General features: G+C 37.8%; 1 protein-coding gene across 1 annotated transcript in view; it reads left to right on the top strand.

Moving 5' to 3' along the window:
• The window catches only part of lrp8 (low density lipoprotein receptor-related protein 8, apolipoprotein e receptor), a 229,223-nt gene extending 218,597 nt beyond the window's left edge, over window positions 1-10,626 (top strand). Inside the window, exons 18-19 of the mRNA XM_073851156.1 lie at window positions 2,917-3,104; window positions 4,189-10,626. Of these exons, the coding sequence (XP_073707257.1) occupies window positions 2,917-3,104; window positions 4,189-4,227 (227 nt within the window). The 3' untranslated portion in view covers window positions 4,228-10,626. The remainder of the gene's footprint in view (window positions 1-2,916; window positions 3,105-4,188) is intronic.
• Window positions 10,627-16,848: the final 6,222 nt, after the last annotated feature.

Genomic DNA, 16,848 nt, shown 5'->3' on the forward strand with positions numbered 1-16,848 from the left:
TGTGTGTAAGAGTGGGAAAGGTGTGTCTTTGGCAGCCCTAGATTTTTTAAATATACATATCTGCTATTTTGGGGATTTTAAACCTGCTTTTTAAAGGGATAGTTCGCCAAAAAAAATTATATTCTGACATTAATTACTCACCCTCTTGTCGATCCAAACATGCAAGACCTGAGACCATGAAGACCTACAGGGAAGAGAGGACATTGTTGAAAAAAATGTCATTATTTTTGTTTTCTTTGCATACCAAAAGTATTGTCATAGCTTCGTAAAAGTACGGTTGAACCACTGATGTCACATGGACTATTTTAAAGATTTCCTTACTACCTTTCTGGGCCTTGAACGTGTCTGTTGCATTGTTGTCTATGCAGGTTCAGAAAGCTCTTAGATTTCATCAAAAATATCTTAGTTTGTGTTCTGAAGATAAACAAAGGTCTTACAGGTTTGGAACGACATTGGGTTGAGTAATTAATGATAGAATTTTCATTTTTTGGTGAACCCTTTAAATAATACACTACCTATCAAAAGTTCGGGGTCGGTAAGACTTTTGTTTTTAAAGTTTCTTATGTTCACCAAGGCTGCATTTGTTTGATCAAATATACAGTAAAACAGCAATAATATGAAATATTATTACTACTTAAAATAAGGGTTTTCTATTTTAATGTATTTTAAAAAAGCGTTTTTTCTGTGTTGGCAAAGCTGAATTTTTTAGCAGCCTTTACTCCAGTCTTCATGATCATTCAGAAATCATTTTAATATGCTAATTTGTTGCTCTAGAAACATTTCTTATTATTATCATCAGTTCTGAAATCTGCTGCTTAATATTTTTATGGAAACCATGACACTTTTTCAGTATGCTTTGATACATATAAATAAAAAAACAGCATTAGTTTGAAATAGAATAATAAATAAGTAGCATAAATAAAAGTATTAATTTAAATCTTACTAACCATAAACTGCACAAGGTGCATTATACACTGTATATTGCTTTATTTTAATTAAAACAATATGCATACTTCATTATTGTCACATAACCTCACAGCATTAATTTAATTCAGCAAATTACCATCAAAAATAAAAACCACATTCCTATTTTTTTTTCAAACTAACTGATCAAATAAATATTTTTTATTTAGTTATTGTAAATTTACTTTCAGTGTTTCAGTAACTACAAACCAAAATTTTCCCTAAACTCAACTGAATTTAATTTAAAATTGTATTTCATTCAATTATACTAAATTTACAACCCTGTTACACAAGCTTTTTTAGTTATTAATGAATTTTGTCTTTTTCATTTAGCTGCTTAAAACTGCTATAAATTGCTTAAATAAGGGTTTTAAACTAAATTTAATTATCCTTTATTTTGCTAACATGGTTGCAAAAACAGCATGAAATTAAATAAGATTTGCTTTGATGCAGAATTTTAATAATGATACATTTGAATAAAACCATTTAGCCCAGGTCTGCCATAATGCACCTTAAAGGATTAGTTCACTCCTGATTTAAAATTTCCTGATAATTTACTCTCCCCCATGTCATCCAAGATTTCCATGTCTTTTTTCCTTCTTCAGTCAAAAAGAAATTAAGGTTTTTGAGGAAAACAGTCCAGGATTTTTCTCCAAATAAAGGACTTCAGTGAGGATCAACAGTTGAAGGTCCAAATTGCACCTTCAAAGGGCTCTACACGATCTCAGCCGAGGAATAAAGGTCTTATCTAGCGAAATGATTGGTAATTAAAAAAAAAAAAAAATCAAATGTATATACTTTTTAACCACTTTTTAATGCTTATCTTTCACTAGCTTTGCAATGACGTCTACAACTTCGAACATTACGTAATCATGTTGGAAAATTCACACAAGATTAGTTCTTCTCCTGTGTACTCCGGTTCAAAAATGAAGGGTCAAAACATAAATCTCATTTTCTTCTTAGACTTCAAAAACATCCAACATTGTTTTACCTTTTTTTAAAAGGGACTTTCTTTGCACGTTCACTTTGTAAATACTGGGTCGGTACACTGTAAAAAATTTGCTGTAGTTCTGCAGCTGGTTTCCAGTAACTTACTGTAGATTTTTAATTTATGTTATTTACTGGCAACAGTTTGTTCAAAGTTAAATGAACATTAAACATTAACAAGTCTTTGTCTTTACAGAATAAAACTATAAAATAACAACCTACTGCAAAGCATTCTGGGAACCAGAAACCTTCATCAACCTTTTTCTGTTTTTTTCCTTCAGATTTTGGTTCCCAGAATGCTTTGCATGAGGCTGTTATTTTAGTTTTATTCTGTAAAGATAAAGACTTGTTAATGTTTAATGTTCAATTAACTTTGAACAAACTGTTGCCAGTAAATAGCATAAATTTAAATCTACAGTAAGTTACTGGCAACCAGCTGCCAGTAATACTGTAATTTCTACAGATTTTGTTTACAGTGTACTTATGCCTACGTCATGCATGACCTTTCCAGCGTGACTATATAATGCGCGAAGTTGAGCTAGTACAAGTATATAAATGATTATGTTTTCTAGAAAATGGCCAATCGTTTCACTAGTAATACCCTTGTTCCTTGGCTGTAATCTTGTAGAGCCCATTGAAGCTGCATTGAAACCTCAATTTGGACCTTCAACCTGCTGATCCCCATTAAAATCCACTATATTGCGAAATTCCTAGAATGTTTTCTTCAGAAACCTTACGTAAAAAAATGTCTTTTTAACTAAAGAAAGAAAGGCCTGAACATTTTGGTTGACATAGAGGTGAGTAAATTATCTGAAAATGTTAATTCTGGAGTGAACTAATCCTTCAATGTTTGAGTGTGTGAGCTTGTGTGTATATCTGTGTGTGTGTCATTATGCGCCGCTCTGTGTCCCCTGGCTGTGTTAACGCCCCCGCCGTATGTGTTGACTGTGTGTTAAATGCATGCAGTTCCTATCCTTGCCACAGTGGTCATCGGCCTGATGTGTACCGGAGGCTACCTGGTGTGGCGCAACTGGAGGAGACGGAACACCAAGAGCATGAACTTCGACAACCCCGTTTACCGCAAGACCACAGAGGACGACGACGACGAAATCCACATCGGCCGCAGCGAGCAGATCGGCCACGTCTACCCTGCAGTGAGTGGCAGTGCCAGACAGCCATACCTAGCACTGCCACTGGGAGGCGGTATCCCAGACCCGGCAGCTCATTGGTACTCAGGGGCACCTATGCTGTCCAGCGCAAAGTAAACAAGGAGAGGAAAGCAATCGGATAGGGATCAAATGTGGGCGGGGCTAAGACAGCATTCCCTAAGCGAGGGCATTATGCTGCCTCTTTCCTCACACATATTTATACTCATAATTCACCACACATTTTCATTCAAATGTATGTTTAATTAGTGTACGGATTACTATGTGAGAATTCATTAGTTGTCTGTGTGTGTGTTTCCCATAGGCTGCGTCCGAAATTGCATAATCTTTGAGTAGATACTTCTTTTGAATAAAGATAAATGTGCGTAATATGAACTTAATTTGACTACTATGAATTCTCACATACGCGCAGTTTTTCGCCTACTGTTTACTAGGGAAGTATGCAATTTCGGGTTGCAGCCAGTCTTTGGTTTTTCATGTTGTGTGTGTGTAAAGCTTTAAATGCTTTCCACGTTTGAAAGCTTTGAAATTGGGCTCTCCCATTATCCCATAGTTGTTTTTTTATGAATTCAGTATAACTGCTTTAGGGATGAGCAATGAGCACCTTAAATGACTGGACAATCTTTTAATATATTGTAATTTATTTATTTATTTAGGTGTTTTGCTGGTGATTTATTTGGGTGATGATTTACATGTATTAGCATAAATGTCGGCCAGGGCTGAAATAGTTAACATGGCACTGTTGAGAGCTGTTAGTCAGATGGAGGGATTAAACCAGTGTGATTTGAACTTCCTGTGCTACAGTTGGTATGTCAAGCACAAGCAGAGATAAAGACATCAGTCGCGCAGCAGAAACGGGGCGGGCCGCCCCGGTGGCATAACAGGATTCTCTCAAGCGCCCCACACGTCACACTCTTCACAGTGTGTGTGTGTGTGTGAGGAGGGGATCTGCATATCGGATGTGTCTGTATCTGTCTTCTTCTCCACGGGCCTTGTCGTTCTTTCCTATGTGTTTATTTTTCACCGTCTTTCTCTCAACACGTGTAACACTGTTTTTATTTGCTCTCTGCAGCGCGTGGCGCTCAGTCCAGATGATGACGGATTCCCCTGAGGGCGTTTCTTGCACTCGCTCTTTCCTTCTCCATCCTTGAATCCATGCGTCCTTTAGTCCTTACCATCGAGGAGGTCGCACGAGACAACGCAGCAAGGCGCACAGAGCCAAAAGGACACAAGAGCACTTGCTCTCCACAGCTGAGAGCTACAAACTGGGTTTGTCTTCTTGTAGTGTCTTTCCCAGCCCATAAACCCTCAGTCGGGCAGTAATCACTAGTTCTTAAATTAACTACTAGCATCATTCCTGCTCTGTGTCAGTAGTAGTAGGTAGTGTTGTTTAATGATGACTAACTTCATAGCTCATCACATCAGTAGTCGCTAACACTCAATGGCTCTCTTGCTGCACTCGTGCTGTAGTTTTGTTTAATTAGAAATAGTTTTATTAGTGGTTAAGCTGGTTTGAGCTGAGCTGTGGCCACTTTGTCTGGAAAAGAAGAGAACTGTGGCCAGTCCATCCTGATGAGAAGGAAAACATGAAATAGGATGGAGATGAGATGTGGGAAATTCATATTTGCAGACATGCAGTTGAGGTCAAAAGTTTGCATTCCCCTTTCAGAATCTGCAAAATGTTCATTATTTTATCAAAATAAGAAGAATCATACAAAATGCATGTTATTGTTTATTTAGTACTGACCTGAATAAGATATTTCACATAAAAGATGTTTACATAAAGTCCACAAGAGAAAATAATAGTTTATATAATTTATAAAAATGACCCTGTTCAAAAGTTTACATACACTTGATTCTTAATACTGTGTTCTTACATGAACGACCCACAGCTGTTTTTTTGTTTAGTGATAGTTGTTCACGAGTCCCTTGTTTGTCCTGAACAGTTAAACTGCCTGCTGTTCTTCAGAAAAATCCTTCAGGTCTCACAAATTCTTTGGTTCTCCAGCATTTGAACCCTTTCCAACCATGACTGTATGATTTTGAGATCACACTGAAGACAACTGGGGGACTCAAATGCAACTATTACAGAAGGTTTGAGCACTCACTGATGCTCCAGAAGGAAAAACCATGCATTAAGAGCTGGGGGGTGAGCACTTTTGAACAGAATGGAAAATAAATGTTTTTTTTTTTTACTTTGCCTAAGTATCATATTTTTTCATTTAGTACTGCCCTTCAGAGGCTACAGAAGATAATTACATGTTTCCCAGAAGACAAAATAAGTTAAATTTACCCTGATCTTCAAATTCAAAAAGTTTTCACCCACCCTTAATGCATGGTTTTTCCTTCTTGAGCATTAGTGAGCATTTGAACCTCCTGTAATAGTTGCATATGAGTCCCTCAGTTGTCCTCAGTGTGAAGAGATGGATCTCAAAATCTTACAGTTATTCAGGTCAGTACTAAATGAACAATAACATGCTTTTTTATGATCCCTTTTATTTTAATAAAATAATTAAGATTTTGCAGATTCTGAAAGGGGGATGTAAACTTTTGACCTTTACTGTACTAAACACAAATTCCACCATGTGGATGTTATGCATTCATATAATCTCACAAACAAATAACATCCCTGTTGAAAAAAACAACATGCTGGTTGTTTTGAATCATGGCAGCTGGTTTGAGCTGGTTTATGCTGGTCCTTATTTGGTCATAAGCTGGTCCTGAGCAGGAGCTAGTTGCTTAAGACCAGCTCAAACCAGCTGTCATGCTTTAAAACATACGTAACCAGCATATGGTGTTTTTCAACAGTGATACCACAAAAAATAAGACTTACTTTGTAAATAAGTCAGAATCTGTAATTTTCTGTCCTCCTGCTTACATACTTCCAATGCCAAGACTAGAATACTTTCATGTCTTCCATAGTTGCTTGAGTCAGACTTGACCCATGGAAATGAAGGTTGTCACCTCCCACCTTTGAGAGGCAATATTTCCATTTATATTTATTTCACCAGCACTGGGGCTTCCATTTTTCTTACATTTCTAGGACCAACTAAATTCTTCCTGCCCAGGCGCATTAACAACCCCAAAACTTTAGCTCAGGACATCAGTTTTTCTAAAATATTATCAGTTATCACTACAATCTGTGTGGTTTGTTATCACAAACACACCAATAGATATGGTAGCCAGGGTTTGATAATGGCTAAAATGCTGTTTGTTCATATCTACAGTCTAGATCGCTCCCTCTCAGACACACACACGCTCTCGCACAAACACAAACCAGACTTTTCCGCCCCTACATTAGTCATGCCTCGGGTAAAACTCTTTAGCATTTAGCATGCTGACAACAAGACACCGCCTGCCATACTAGGTGACTTAATGGTGTGATAGATTAGAGTCATAGATCAAAGCTTTGCTCCTCTGAACAGTCATCTGTTCAATGCGTGGCACAGGAAATGTGGAGTGCCTGAATATAGGCTTCCTGTACATATCAACTCTCCAACTCTCTCTGTGTGATGAATGAGTGCTTGGTTATTTCTGTATCACTGTCAGAAGGACACTGACTGATTGAACAAATGTAAAAAGAGAAGAAGAAAAACAGGTTTTGATCTACCTGGATATGCCTGCTGATAAAAAGCTCAATCCACCCAAAGGCTTTATGCTGGTATTAGTTAGGCTAGTCTGAACTGATGATTTAAAGAGGTTTGATAAAATTAGAACAGTGCTTGTCAACCTTTTTCTGGGGCCCCCTGATAATTTTTCACTTGCCCTGGTTGAAAAACACTGATTTACAGTTCTTAGAGACCATCAAGGCCATCTAAGATTCATCAAAACCATCTTAAACCAGCAAAAAACCTTAGGCTGGATTAAGATTTTCCAGCATGGATTCAAATTTGGCATGTGGCAGTATGTGTCTTTGTACTGGGGTGTGATGTTGGTTTTGAAGAACTAGTTATGAGACGCGTATGTTTGGTTCTGGCCCGCATGTGGGTGGTCTCGCGTCTGGAGTAGTTTTTGTTCCTGCCACCTTTGGCTCCTCTCTGCTGTGATGAGGCATCTTGTGTGCGGCTCTTTTAAAACATCCCTCCGCATTTCAAAGAATCCTCCACCTCCATTAAGTCACTGTTTGTTTTCCATTAGGAAAAGAGACAGTGTGGGAGTTTGGTTGCTCAGGCTTTTGTCTGTGAGGATTAAAGAAGTGGCAGTTTGTAGTTGGTTTTCTGATCAGATGGGCTTGAGATGTCCTCTCTGAGATAACAGGCCTTTTGTCATCGATACTATAGTTTGTTTGATGAATCTTCATTCATCCTTAACTGTTTCTCACGTCAAACTGTGTATACAGTATGGAAAGTGAAAAGTATAAATCGATTTTCTAGATTTTATCAAATGGAAGCGGTAACATTTTAGATGCTTCGGATACTTTCAATATATATCCGTTCTGAAAATGCGAAACTTTAGTTTTTGATTCGAAAATTTCAGACTAGCAATACAGGGTAAACAAACTGCTTCATGTGCTTTTTCAGAACTGTAATGTCATAAGTTATTGTTTGATCATTATCAATGGTTTCATCAGATGTCCCTTGCTGGGGGAAAATGCTTAAACCAGCCTAATCTAGTTGCTGGTCTTATTATATCTGGTTTGCTGGTTTTAAAGGTATTTTGGGTACTTTGCCAGTATGACCAGCAAACTTATTCATCGCCAGACTAGGAGACCAGCTAAGATGAGAAAAACAGCCTAAACTGGCTTTAGATGGATTTTGGGTACTTATGAAGCTGGTTTAGACTGGAATACAAGCTTGTCCACCAACTGAACCATCTGGACACTAAACTAAGAGACCAACTTTGACCAGAAAAAAACAGCCTAAATTGGTTTTACATGGATTTTGGGCACTTGTCAGTTGGTTTAGACTGGAAGACAAATTGTTGACCAGCTGGACCAACTGGACACCAGGCTTGGAGACCAACTAAGACCAGAAAAAAAAACAGCCTAAACTGGTTTTAGATGCATTTTGGGTACTTATCAGCTGGTTTAGACTGGAAGACAAATTGTTAAGCAGCTGAACCACCTGGACACCAAACTAGGAGACCAATTAAGATGAGAAAAAAACTGCCTAAATGAGTTTAAATGGATTTTAGGCACGTGTCGTCTGATTTAGACTGGAAAACGAGCTTGTTGACCAACTGAACCACATGGATGCCAAGCTAGGAGACCAACTAAAACAAGAGAAGCCAGCTAAACTGGTTTTAGACGCATTTTGGGTACTTATCAGCTGGTTTAGACTGGAAAACAAGCTTGTTGACCAACTGAACCACCTGGATGCCAAGCTAGGAGTCCAACTAAGACAAGAGATGCCTGCCTAAACTGGTTTTAAATTGATTTTTAGGCACTTTCATCTGGTTTAGACTGCTTGTTGACTAGCTGAACCTCCTGGAAACCGAGCTAGGAAACCAAGACCAGAAGAAACAGCCTAGTGGTTTTAGATGTATTTTGGGCACTTCATTTAGATGTATTTTGGGCACTTCATCTGGTTTAGACTGGAAGACAAGCTTGTTTACCAGCCAAACCATCTTAATACCAGACAAAGAGACCAAGTAAAAACAGCTTAAAGTGGTTTAAATGGTTTTTGGGCACTTGTCAGTTGGTTAGACGGGGAGATCAACAAAGACCAGAAAAAACTGTCTAAACTAGTTTAGATGGGTTTTGGGCACTTGTCAGTTGGCTAGATTGGGAGACTATCAAAGACCAGAAAAAAACAGCCTAAACTGGTTTTTAGGTGGGTTTTGGATACTTGTCAGTTGGTTAGACTGGGAGACCAACAAAGACCAGAAAAAACAGCCTAACTGGTTTGAGATGCATTTTGGACACATGTCGTCTGGTTAAAATGCCAGTTGGTCAGGCTGGTAGACCAGCTAAACCAATTGAAAACCAGCATGGCCAGACTGGAAGACCAGTTAAGACAAGCAAATAAGCTTAGGCGGGTTTAATCAGGTTTTTGTTCCAGAAGGGGCATCATGCATGTTTTTTTCCTTACCCCAAACTCATCGTTGTTATCAGGTGCTGCTCTAGAGTAAGCTCAAAAAATGTTTTTATGGGAAACTTTGTTACACTGAGCTCTCTAGCTGTCAAGGTTTCTATAAACACATCTCTTAGCGTATTATAATTTAGTATGTGTGGTACACATATTCGATAAACACATGTACGGTCTGGTCACAGAAGGTTCTAGAACAGGCTTTTAGACCTTTGATTTTCTGCCTCCGTGTACAGTAGATAACACGCAGTACTTTGTGACGGTCGTCCATCATTCTTACTCTATGCATATGTACCGGCGAGTCCTGCCTTCCTATAGCACTGCAGGGACTCGCCACGCTGCTCCTTCACCCCACTCCACTGTGACTAACATTCGTAATGTCCGTAACTCCTCCCCATCACTGTCTACCTGTCATCCCCCATCAGCCCAACAAGTAGGACATTGCTTTCGAAAGGGCTACCATTCTTTTAAAATGGACGATACACTGGACGATACGCTGGAACCTCTCCTGGAACAGTGCTCCTTAGTTTGGACTTGTAGAGCTGATCCGCCGACTCTAAATGGATGAGTCAGGTCCTCCACATACATGGTAACATTCCTGTTTGTTGTCTTTGTGACCTGTGGAAAAAAAAAAACTTTATTTTGGTTTCCCCCTATGAGATCATGTTGACATGATGTATATTACTTGAAGAACTGTTCATTTTTTGTATGGTTTGTAGGCGTTAAATTTCAGGAGAGGGGGAGGAAGGAGGGCCTGTCATTCCTGTTGTTTGAGGAAACATGCGTCGCGGTCATTCCATAGCCGTTTGGAGACATTTTGTACGCTGTTTGTTGCACAAACTTTTTCAAGAAGCCTTCTGCACTGTGTAAATGATTACATAGGATGGGGGGAAAGGGTGACCGTTGCAGTCCAATGAGTCTGAATCATGATTTGTAAATATGTTTTCATACAGCAAAACTTTTGATAAGGTTTTAAACATTTCTTGTAAAAAGAAGATGTGTATATTAGTCTCCTGGACGAAAAAGAGTGTAGACCATACATGGATTTATTTGTACTCAAGAGCACTGGATTTCTTTACTACTTGATTGTAACTAAAATTAATAATCTGCCAAAGTGTTTTCAATTTTTTTTTTTTTTTTTTACATTTCCTTCCTTCTGGTCTTAATTTTATTTTTGCTTTTTAACCGTAAACATTGCAGAAATAGTGTTTAATTTGTATTTGTACATTTATTTAATAGATAAATTAAATTGTAATTCTATTTAATAGGTTACACTCAGTGTTGAAAGAGAGGGTTACAGTTTAATTTATTGGTGCCTTGTATGTGTTCATGTATATTTTCCAAATTATGTTTTGTTTTGTTTGCTTTTCCGGTGTCTGTGTCAGTGGGTCAGAGGTGGTGGGAATAGGGAGGGGGTTTTAACGTTAGCAAAACTGTACTTACATGGAATATCTGTACTGTATGCCAAAATGGTCTCACTCACGTTTCTATGAAATTCAAGTTGTTGATAAATATCTATATATTGATATATTAAATTGTTAAAAATCCTTCGCTCTGTCTCCTTCATTGATTAAATGAAAACAGTGGTCAGGTGTTTGCAATATTGATGAAATGATTTAAAGTTATGTTATCTTTTGTTCCGCTGCATAAATTCGCCCTTTCCTACCAGCTCATGATTCTTGTCAGTATGCCGACATTGCGGTTATGCCTGGCTCCCCAGAGGAGACGGTGGCTCTGTGCCTGGTAATGGGAAGAGGAACTCCCCCACCAGGTGTCACACTGTGATTTTGCTAATGTCTGCGGTGAGTATTAGCCTCCAGGGAGACCTAAATAAAATGGGGAAACTGTTTGAACTCCCAGCGGCCGCTCCTGACAGTGGGCAAATTTGATGAATGTGATTTTTACAAAGTTGCCATGGTGTTCACCCAAAAATCTGAATTCTGTAGCCATTTACTCACCCTAATGTGGTTCCAAACCTGCATGACTTTCTTTCCTCTGCAGAGCGCAAAAGAAGATATTTTGAAGGATATCATACTAAAGAAATTCAGGTTTGGAACGACATTGTCAACTATGTGCAAACGCATTGATACAGCCAAATAAAATAATAATAGAAAAAACTGTGAGGCTGGTAGCTAGCTAGTTGTATCACATCTAGATTCAGTGACACCTGCACCATTTTAGTTCTCGTTCTTTCATTTTAATTCTCTTTTATCACTTTTTTATTATAAACTATTGAAAGTAGTCATTCATTCTATGGTGTTTTCACAAAGCATCATCAATCGGCCATATTGGCGGCACTGAGTGTAAACAATGCCACTGAACCAAGCTTGCATATTTTGCTGATTATTGCTGCTAAAAATGATCAATTATTGTCATGTTTTGGGCTGTACTGATCGGACAAGGAAAAACATTTGGAGTACACCAGACTGCCAAAAGTTATAACAAATCAAGGAGAAGAGTGCCAAAAACTCTGAAGAACAAACAGCATTTGTGATTGGCCAAACTGAACCAGATTTCCAGGGCTTTTCTATCTACTATCTATAAATATGGTTTATAGCAAGTTACAACAGAGAAACAAGTGAGGTCCATAATGCGCTGAACTTCAGTTTTAAAATTACCAAGAGTCATTTAAAACGCTTCTGTATATGGCGTCATATTAAGTCATCTCGAGAGGCCTTTTTTCTAAAATAAATACATAATGTCTCCAATTTAAAAGGACCCACCAACACTGCTAAAATATTAAGACATAAACAAACATCGACTAAATACCAACACTTGCACACATGGTGTTATAGGGGTATCATATTTAGCTATAAGAACATATATGGTAGTTTCTCAGGAGTTTTTTTTTTTTTTTTTTTTTTTTTTTGCTTTTTGTAATAAATTCCCTTCTTTGTTTAAAGTCACATAAAAAAATTAAATTAAAAAAAATCTTTTACAGCAAATATTTTTACCACATTTGTTACTTTTTAAACCTTTCGACTTGAAATCTTTACTAAACTTTTTTTTCCAGGCATATATCATAGGTAAAACAGCTTGTGAATAGTCATGTAATGTGATTTACCTCAGAAAAGACAACGTTAATGAGCTTTGGAGCCTGTATTACCCTATAACGTTTGGGGGGGGCGCTTGGCTTGTACTAAACCTGAACCCAGCACCAGACGGCAGTTAGACACTGTTTTTTGGGCTAAATCAAGTTGGCCCGTCATGGCCTACTTTTAGCCGAAAACTCGACGTTTAAAATTAAGTTTTGTTTGGTTCATCAGATTTGGTCCAAATTTAGTCGGAAAAATAGACATTGAAAACTGGGCTTTGTTTGTTCCATCTAATTTAGTCCAAATTTAGTCTAAGCAGTAAGCACATTTATTTCAGACCACATATAGCTCTAATATAGCCATGAACATAAAAGTAGCAAGTGAAGAAATAGGTTGTAGAAATAGTTTAAAGTTATGTGTCACCGCACAACCTGCACATCCCATAAATTATTTGTTATTAAAGGAGTAGTTCGCTTTTAGAACAAAAATTTACAGATAATGTATTCACCCCTTTGTCATCCAAGATGTTCATGTCTTTCTTTCTTCAGTCAGAAGGAAATTATGTTTTTTGAAGAAAACATTTCAGGATTTCTCTCCATATAATGGACTTCTATGGTGCCCCCGAGTTTGAACTTCCAAAATGCAGCTTCAAAGGGCTCTAAATGATCACAGCCGAGGAAAGCTGTCACAGCTGTCAAAATCGTCCTACGTCTTATTTGCGTGTTCACTTTGTAAACACAATTTTGAAGTTGGAGGAGAAAATGAGATGAACTGGAATAAGCAGAGTGCATGCAGAGCTAGGCAAGACGAGCATTTGAGATTTAATAAGTATATAAGTTGTAAATGTTTTTAGAAAATAACTGATCTTTCGCTAGATAAGACCCTTCTTCCTCGGCTAGGATCGTTTGGAGCCCTTTGAAGCTGCATTTTTGGAAGTTCAAACTCGGGGGCACTATAGAAGTCCATTATATGAAGAGAAATCCTGAAATGTTATCCTCAAAAAACATAATTTCTTTACGATTGAAGAAAGACACAAACATTTTGGATGACAAGTGGGAGATTACATTTTTGTTCTGAAAGTGAACTAATCCTTTAAGCACCTACATTAGCAAACCATATGTAAACATACGGTATATTTGGCATGGCAGAAATCCAGCAAAAAGTGCCCTCTAGTGGGTTAGGCTATATCAGATGTGCATTATTTTCTAATTTAATGGACCGGAGTCAATTATAATATGCTAATAATATGGTTACCACACCTCAAATATTGTTTTCAGATATTGTTCAGATATTTCAAGATTTCCACTGCTAATTCCAAAATAATAGTGAGCTCAAGAACAGGGCCATACTACCTCGCTTGAGAGAAATGTCACGTAGCTTTTGAGTTGCTGAACTATTTTACTGATAAAACACATTTCTGTGAGTGCGTTTGTAAAGAAGAAAGAGCAGAAGTAAGGGTATGTGCTTTACATACATAATAAAAAGTCATTTTGTGGTAAAGCATTTTGGTCAGTGTCATTGTTTTGAATCATTTGCTGTTGTAGGCTGCAATGACCTTTGAAATAACTGAAATCATTTGAAGTGATATAGACATGTAATCTGGTCAAGACCTGAAAATAATTACACACCTTAGAAAGTCTGCCAGCCAATCTGTAACTTAGAGACCTTCAAAGAGTTTTTTTTTTATTCTTTTGATGAAGCACATTTTTGAAAATACTTTATTAAATAATCACTTAATCAGCAGAAGTGCTAGTGACTGCACTAATGCACTCTATTTTAGCTCTTTTTGTAAGACCTGATGATATTAAGGAATGCTGCTTTTTTTAAAGCAGTTTCTAGCTCACAATGGTTTGCGCAATGAATTTAAGCTCTCCTCCCCAAACGGATTTGGCCTGCGGTAGGGGACCAACACCCTGGTTCGTTTCTACTTAGACAACCCTATTTATCATTCTATTTGTTGGTTCAGTTACTTTGCCCATTGTAGCAGTCTCTGAAAACAGTCCTCAAAGAGAATTTAATCTTGTTATCCTCATGTATGAATTTTTTTTTTCCTCCCAATCCCTAATCGCTGCTGTCCCTCAAGAAAAGAAACGGATATTTTCACAAGTGCAGTTATTTCCTCTTTCCCAGCTTTATTTTAGCATGGCGGATGACATTTAACACTCCCTCCTACTGTGCGAACATCTAATTATTATGCAGCCGGTCTAACTGTGGCAAAGGGAGCTGGGTGTGTCTGTGTCATCTGTCTAGGTGGAAGGGGGACAGAGCATTTGCTAAAAGCTATTAAGACTTAATTACTGCTAAAATATTCATTCTTGTACCAGGGAGTGTGCTGTTCACAAATAAACAAGGATCTGGAAAAAGGGCAGGGAAAGCATGAAGGTAATACTGATTAGGACAGGGAAATCAAAAGTAGCATTTGGGATTAAAACCCAATATGCTGCTGTTCCTGTTTCCATCCTTTCTGCCTTTTTGTTAAAGGGATATTGCAACCAAAATGTACTAACCCCCAATGTCATTTCACACCTGTGGTACTGATGTGAACACAAGAAATAGTTGAATAATGTTATTTTTGTTTACTTTGTGCACAAAAAATATTCTTGTAGCTTCAAAACATTACGGTTGAACCACTGATGTCACTTGGACTATTTTAATGATGCCCTTACTACCTTTCTGGGCCTTGAATGTGTCTATGGAGGGTCAGAAAGCTCTCTGATTTCATCAAAAATATCGTAATTTGTGTTCCGATGATGAACAAATGTCTTACAGGTTTGGAACAACATGAGGGTGAATAATTAATGACAAAGTTTTCATTTTTTGGAGAACTATCTCTTTAAGTTTATGAACGTCATCTAGTCTAGGTTTGCCTGGATTCGATTTCGACGTCAGATTTGGTCTGAATTTGTCCAGAGTTACTAATTTGAATTACATTTTCATTTTTGTTTGTTTGTTTGTTTGTTTTAATTAAGCTCCTGTGTTCTTCTGGCTATATACAAGAGTGACCAGTAGACTAAAGCCACTAGAAGGCAAGCCTCCAACCATTCGCCGAAAAAGATTAGGGGCTAATGCTAACGGAAAGGAAACCAGAGGCCGTTTTTACTTAATGGTTGTCAATGGAAGGGCCTTTACTATGCTAAATAAACAGCATTTTAGAAGAAAAAAACTAATAACTAATTTAATGAACTAACCACCTAATATCTTCAACATATTTTACACTAAACAATACTTTTGGATTGAATTACGTTTAGAGTTTACCATGAAAAAAATGCTGTTTTAAGAAGTAGTGAGTGAATTTTAGCGACAGGTGGGATTAAGTTTACAGCACTTGTCATTCATTTCTATGGTATCCATAAACCGTATTTGAGTGTCGCAAAACTATTCAGTTAAGGCTGTAATGTGATTGGTTAGTAAGGCACACCTGATCCAAGTTGGCCATTACACTTTATCCAATAGTAATACAGACCCTCTCATCTCCCTATATTAATGCCACGTTCCAGGCAAACCGTTAACCGTGTTTTTTCAACCATCTACCCGTGAAAGTGCACTCGAACGGCAGTCAAACCAATGACTTCATACTATATCGAAGTACTCCCAGTTCTGCAGTCTGACGTCACAAAGCCCACGAAACAACGACAGGCCCTACGGATGTAGTGTTATAAGTGGTACACGGTGAAAAAAAATAGACTTTAGGACAATATAACGTTGCAATCAAATTAATAATAATAAATGCGCTTTGGCGTGACTAGCCTGGAATGCTACAAGAGTCGTGGTTTGAAGTCGTGATTTTTCAAAAACCTGCCTGGAATGCAGCAAAGACAGTCTCTGGTGAGACTTCCGGTTTATTAGCCACTAAAGGGGAATAACAAAAAGACATTAAACGTGCATTATATGCTAAAACTGTTTGCACTACAAACTTATTGTGCTTTTCATTAATAAAGATAATACATTAAAATAACATGTTAAGACACCAATTTGCACTATTAAGCAGCAAAACCAGCTGTTTTGTACAGCTAAAAATAGGTGGAGGCAGATAAGACCAGAAGCCAGACCCATAACATTTACAAATGGCTGCGCCAACTCGTACAGGAAGGAAAAAGGTGGATAGACGTTTCATCTACCCATTTTTATTTGATTTTGCATTTTAAATCTCTTATGTTGTTGGAATCAATATATAATGTCAGTATACCTTAGCAGTATTGCTCCAAAGTTTAGGCTTTGTTTCTCACCTAAAATAAAACATCTCGTCGTCTGGTATTGTCTCGAAACGCTCCTTTGTCTTCCATATATATTCATTTGTGTTTCACATCTTCACATCTTTGTGTCGTGTGTTGGCTGTCCTGTTTTATTCTGTTTTTATCGTGAATTAGACTCTTCCAGCGTGAATGGAGCCAGCAGCTGAGGCATCTCCAACAATGTTCCCCAGAGAGCGGCAACCAGACACGTCTGTAGAACAAAGCAAAGAATGATTTTGTGAAGCTGAATGCTAAACTCTGTGTTTAGTATTCCAGGAACATTTCAGCAGCCGTCGGGTCATACACTTATGCGTACTTATGTTCTGCTTCTGTGCCATCCTTGATACAGACTGAATCTTCGGTCCTGAACTACACAACTTGATGTGTCATTGGTTTTCTCACGTGGTTCAGTCAGGAAAAAATAAATAAAGCAGAGGCG

This window comes from Garra rufa, chromosome 12 (genome assembly GCF_049309525.1).
Source record: "Garra rufa chromosome 12, GarRuf1.0, whole genome shotgun sequence".
Classification (NCBI taxonomy): Eukaryota; Metazoa; Chordata; class Actinopteri; order Cypriniformes; family Cyprinidae; genus Garra; species Garra rufa.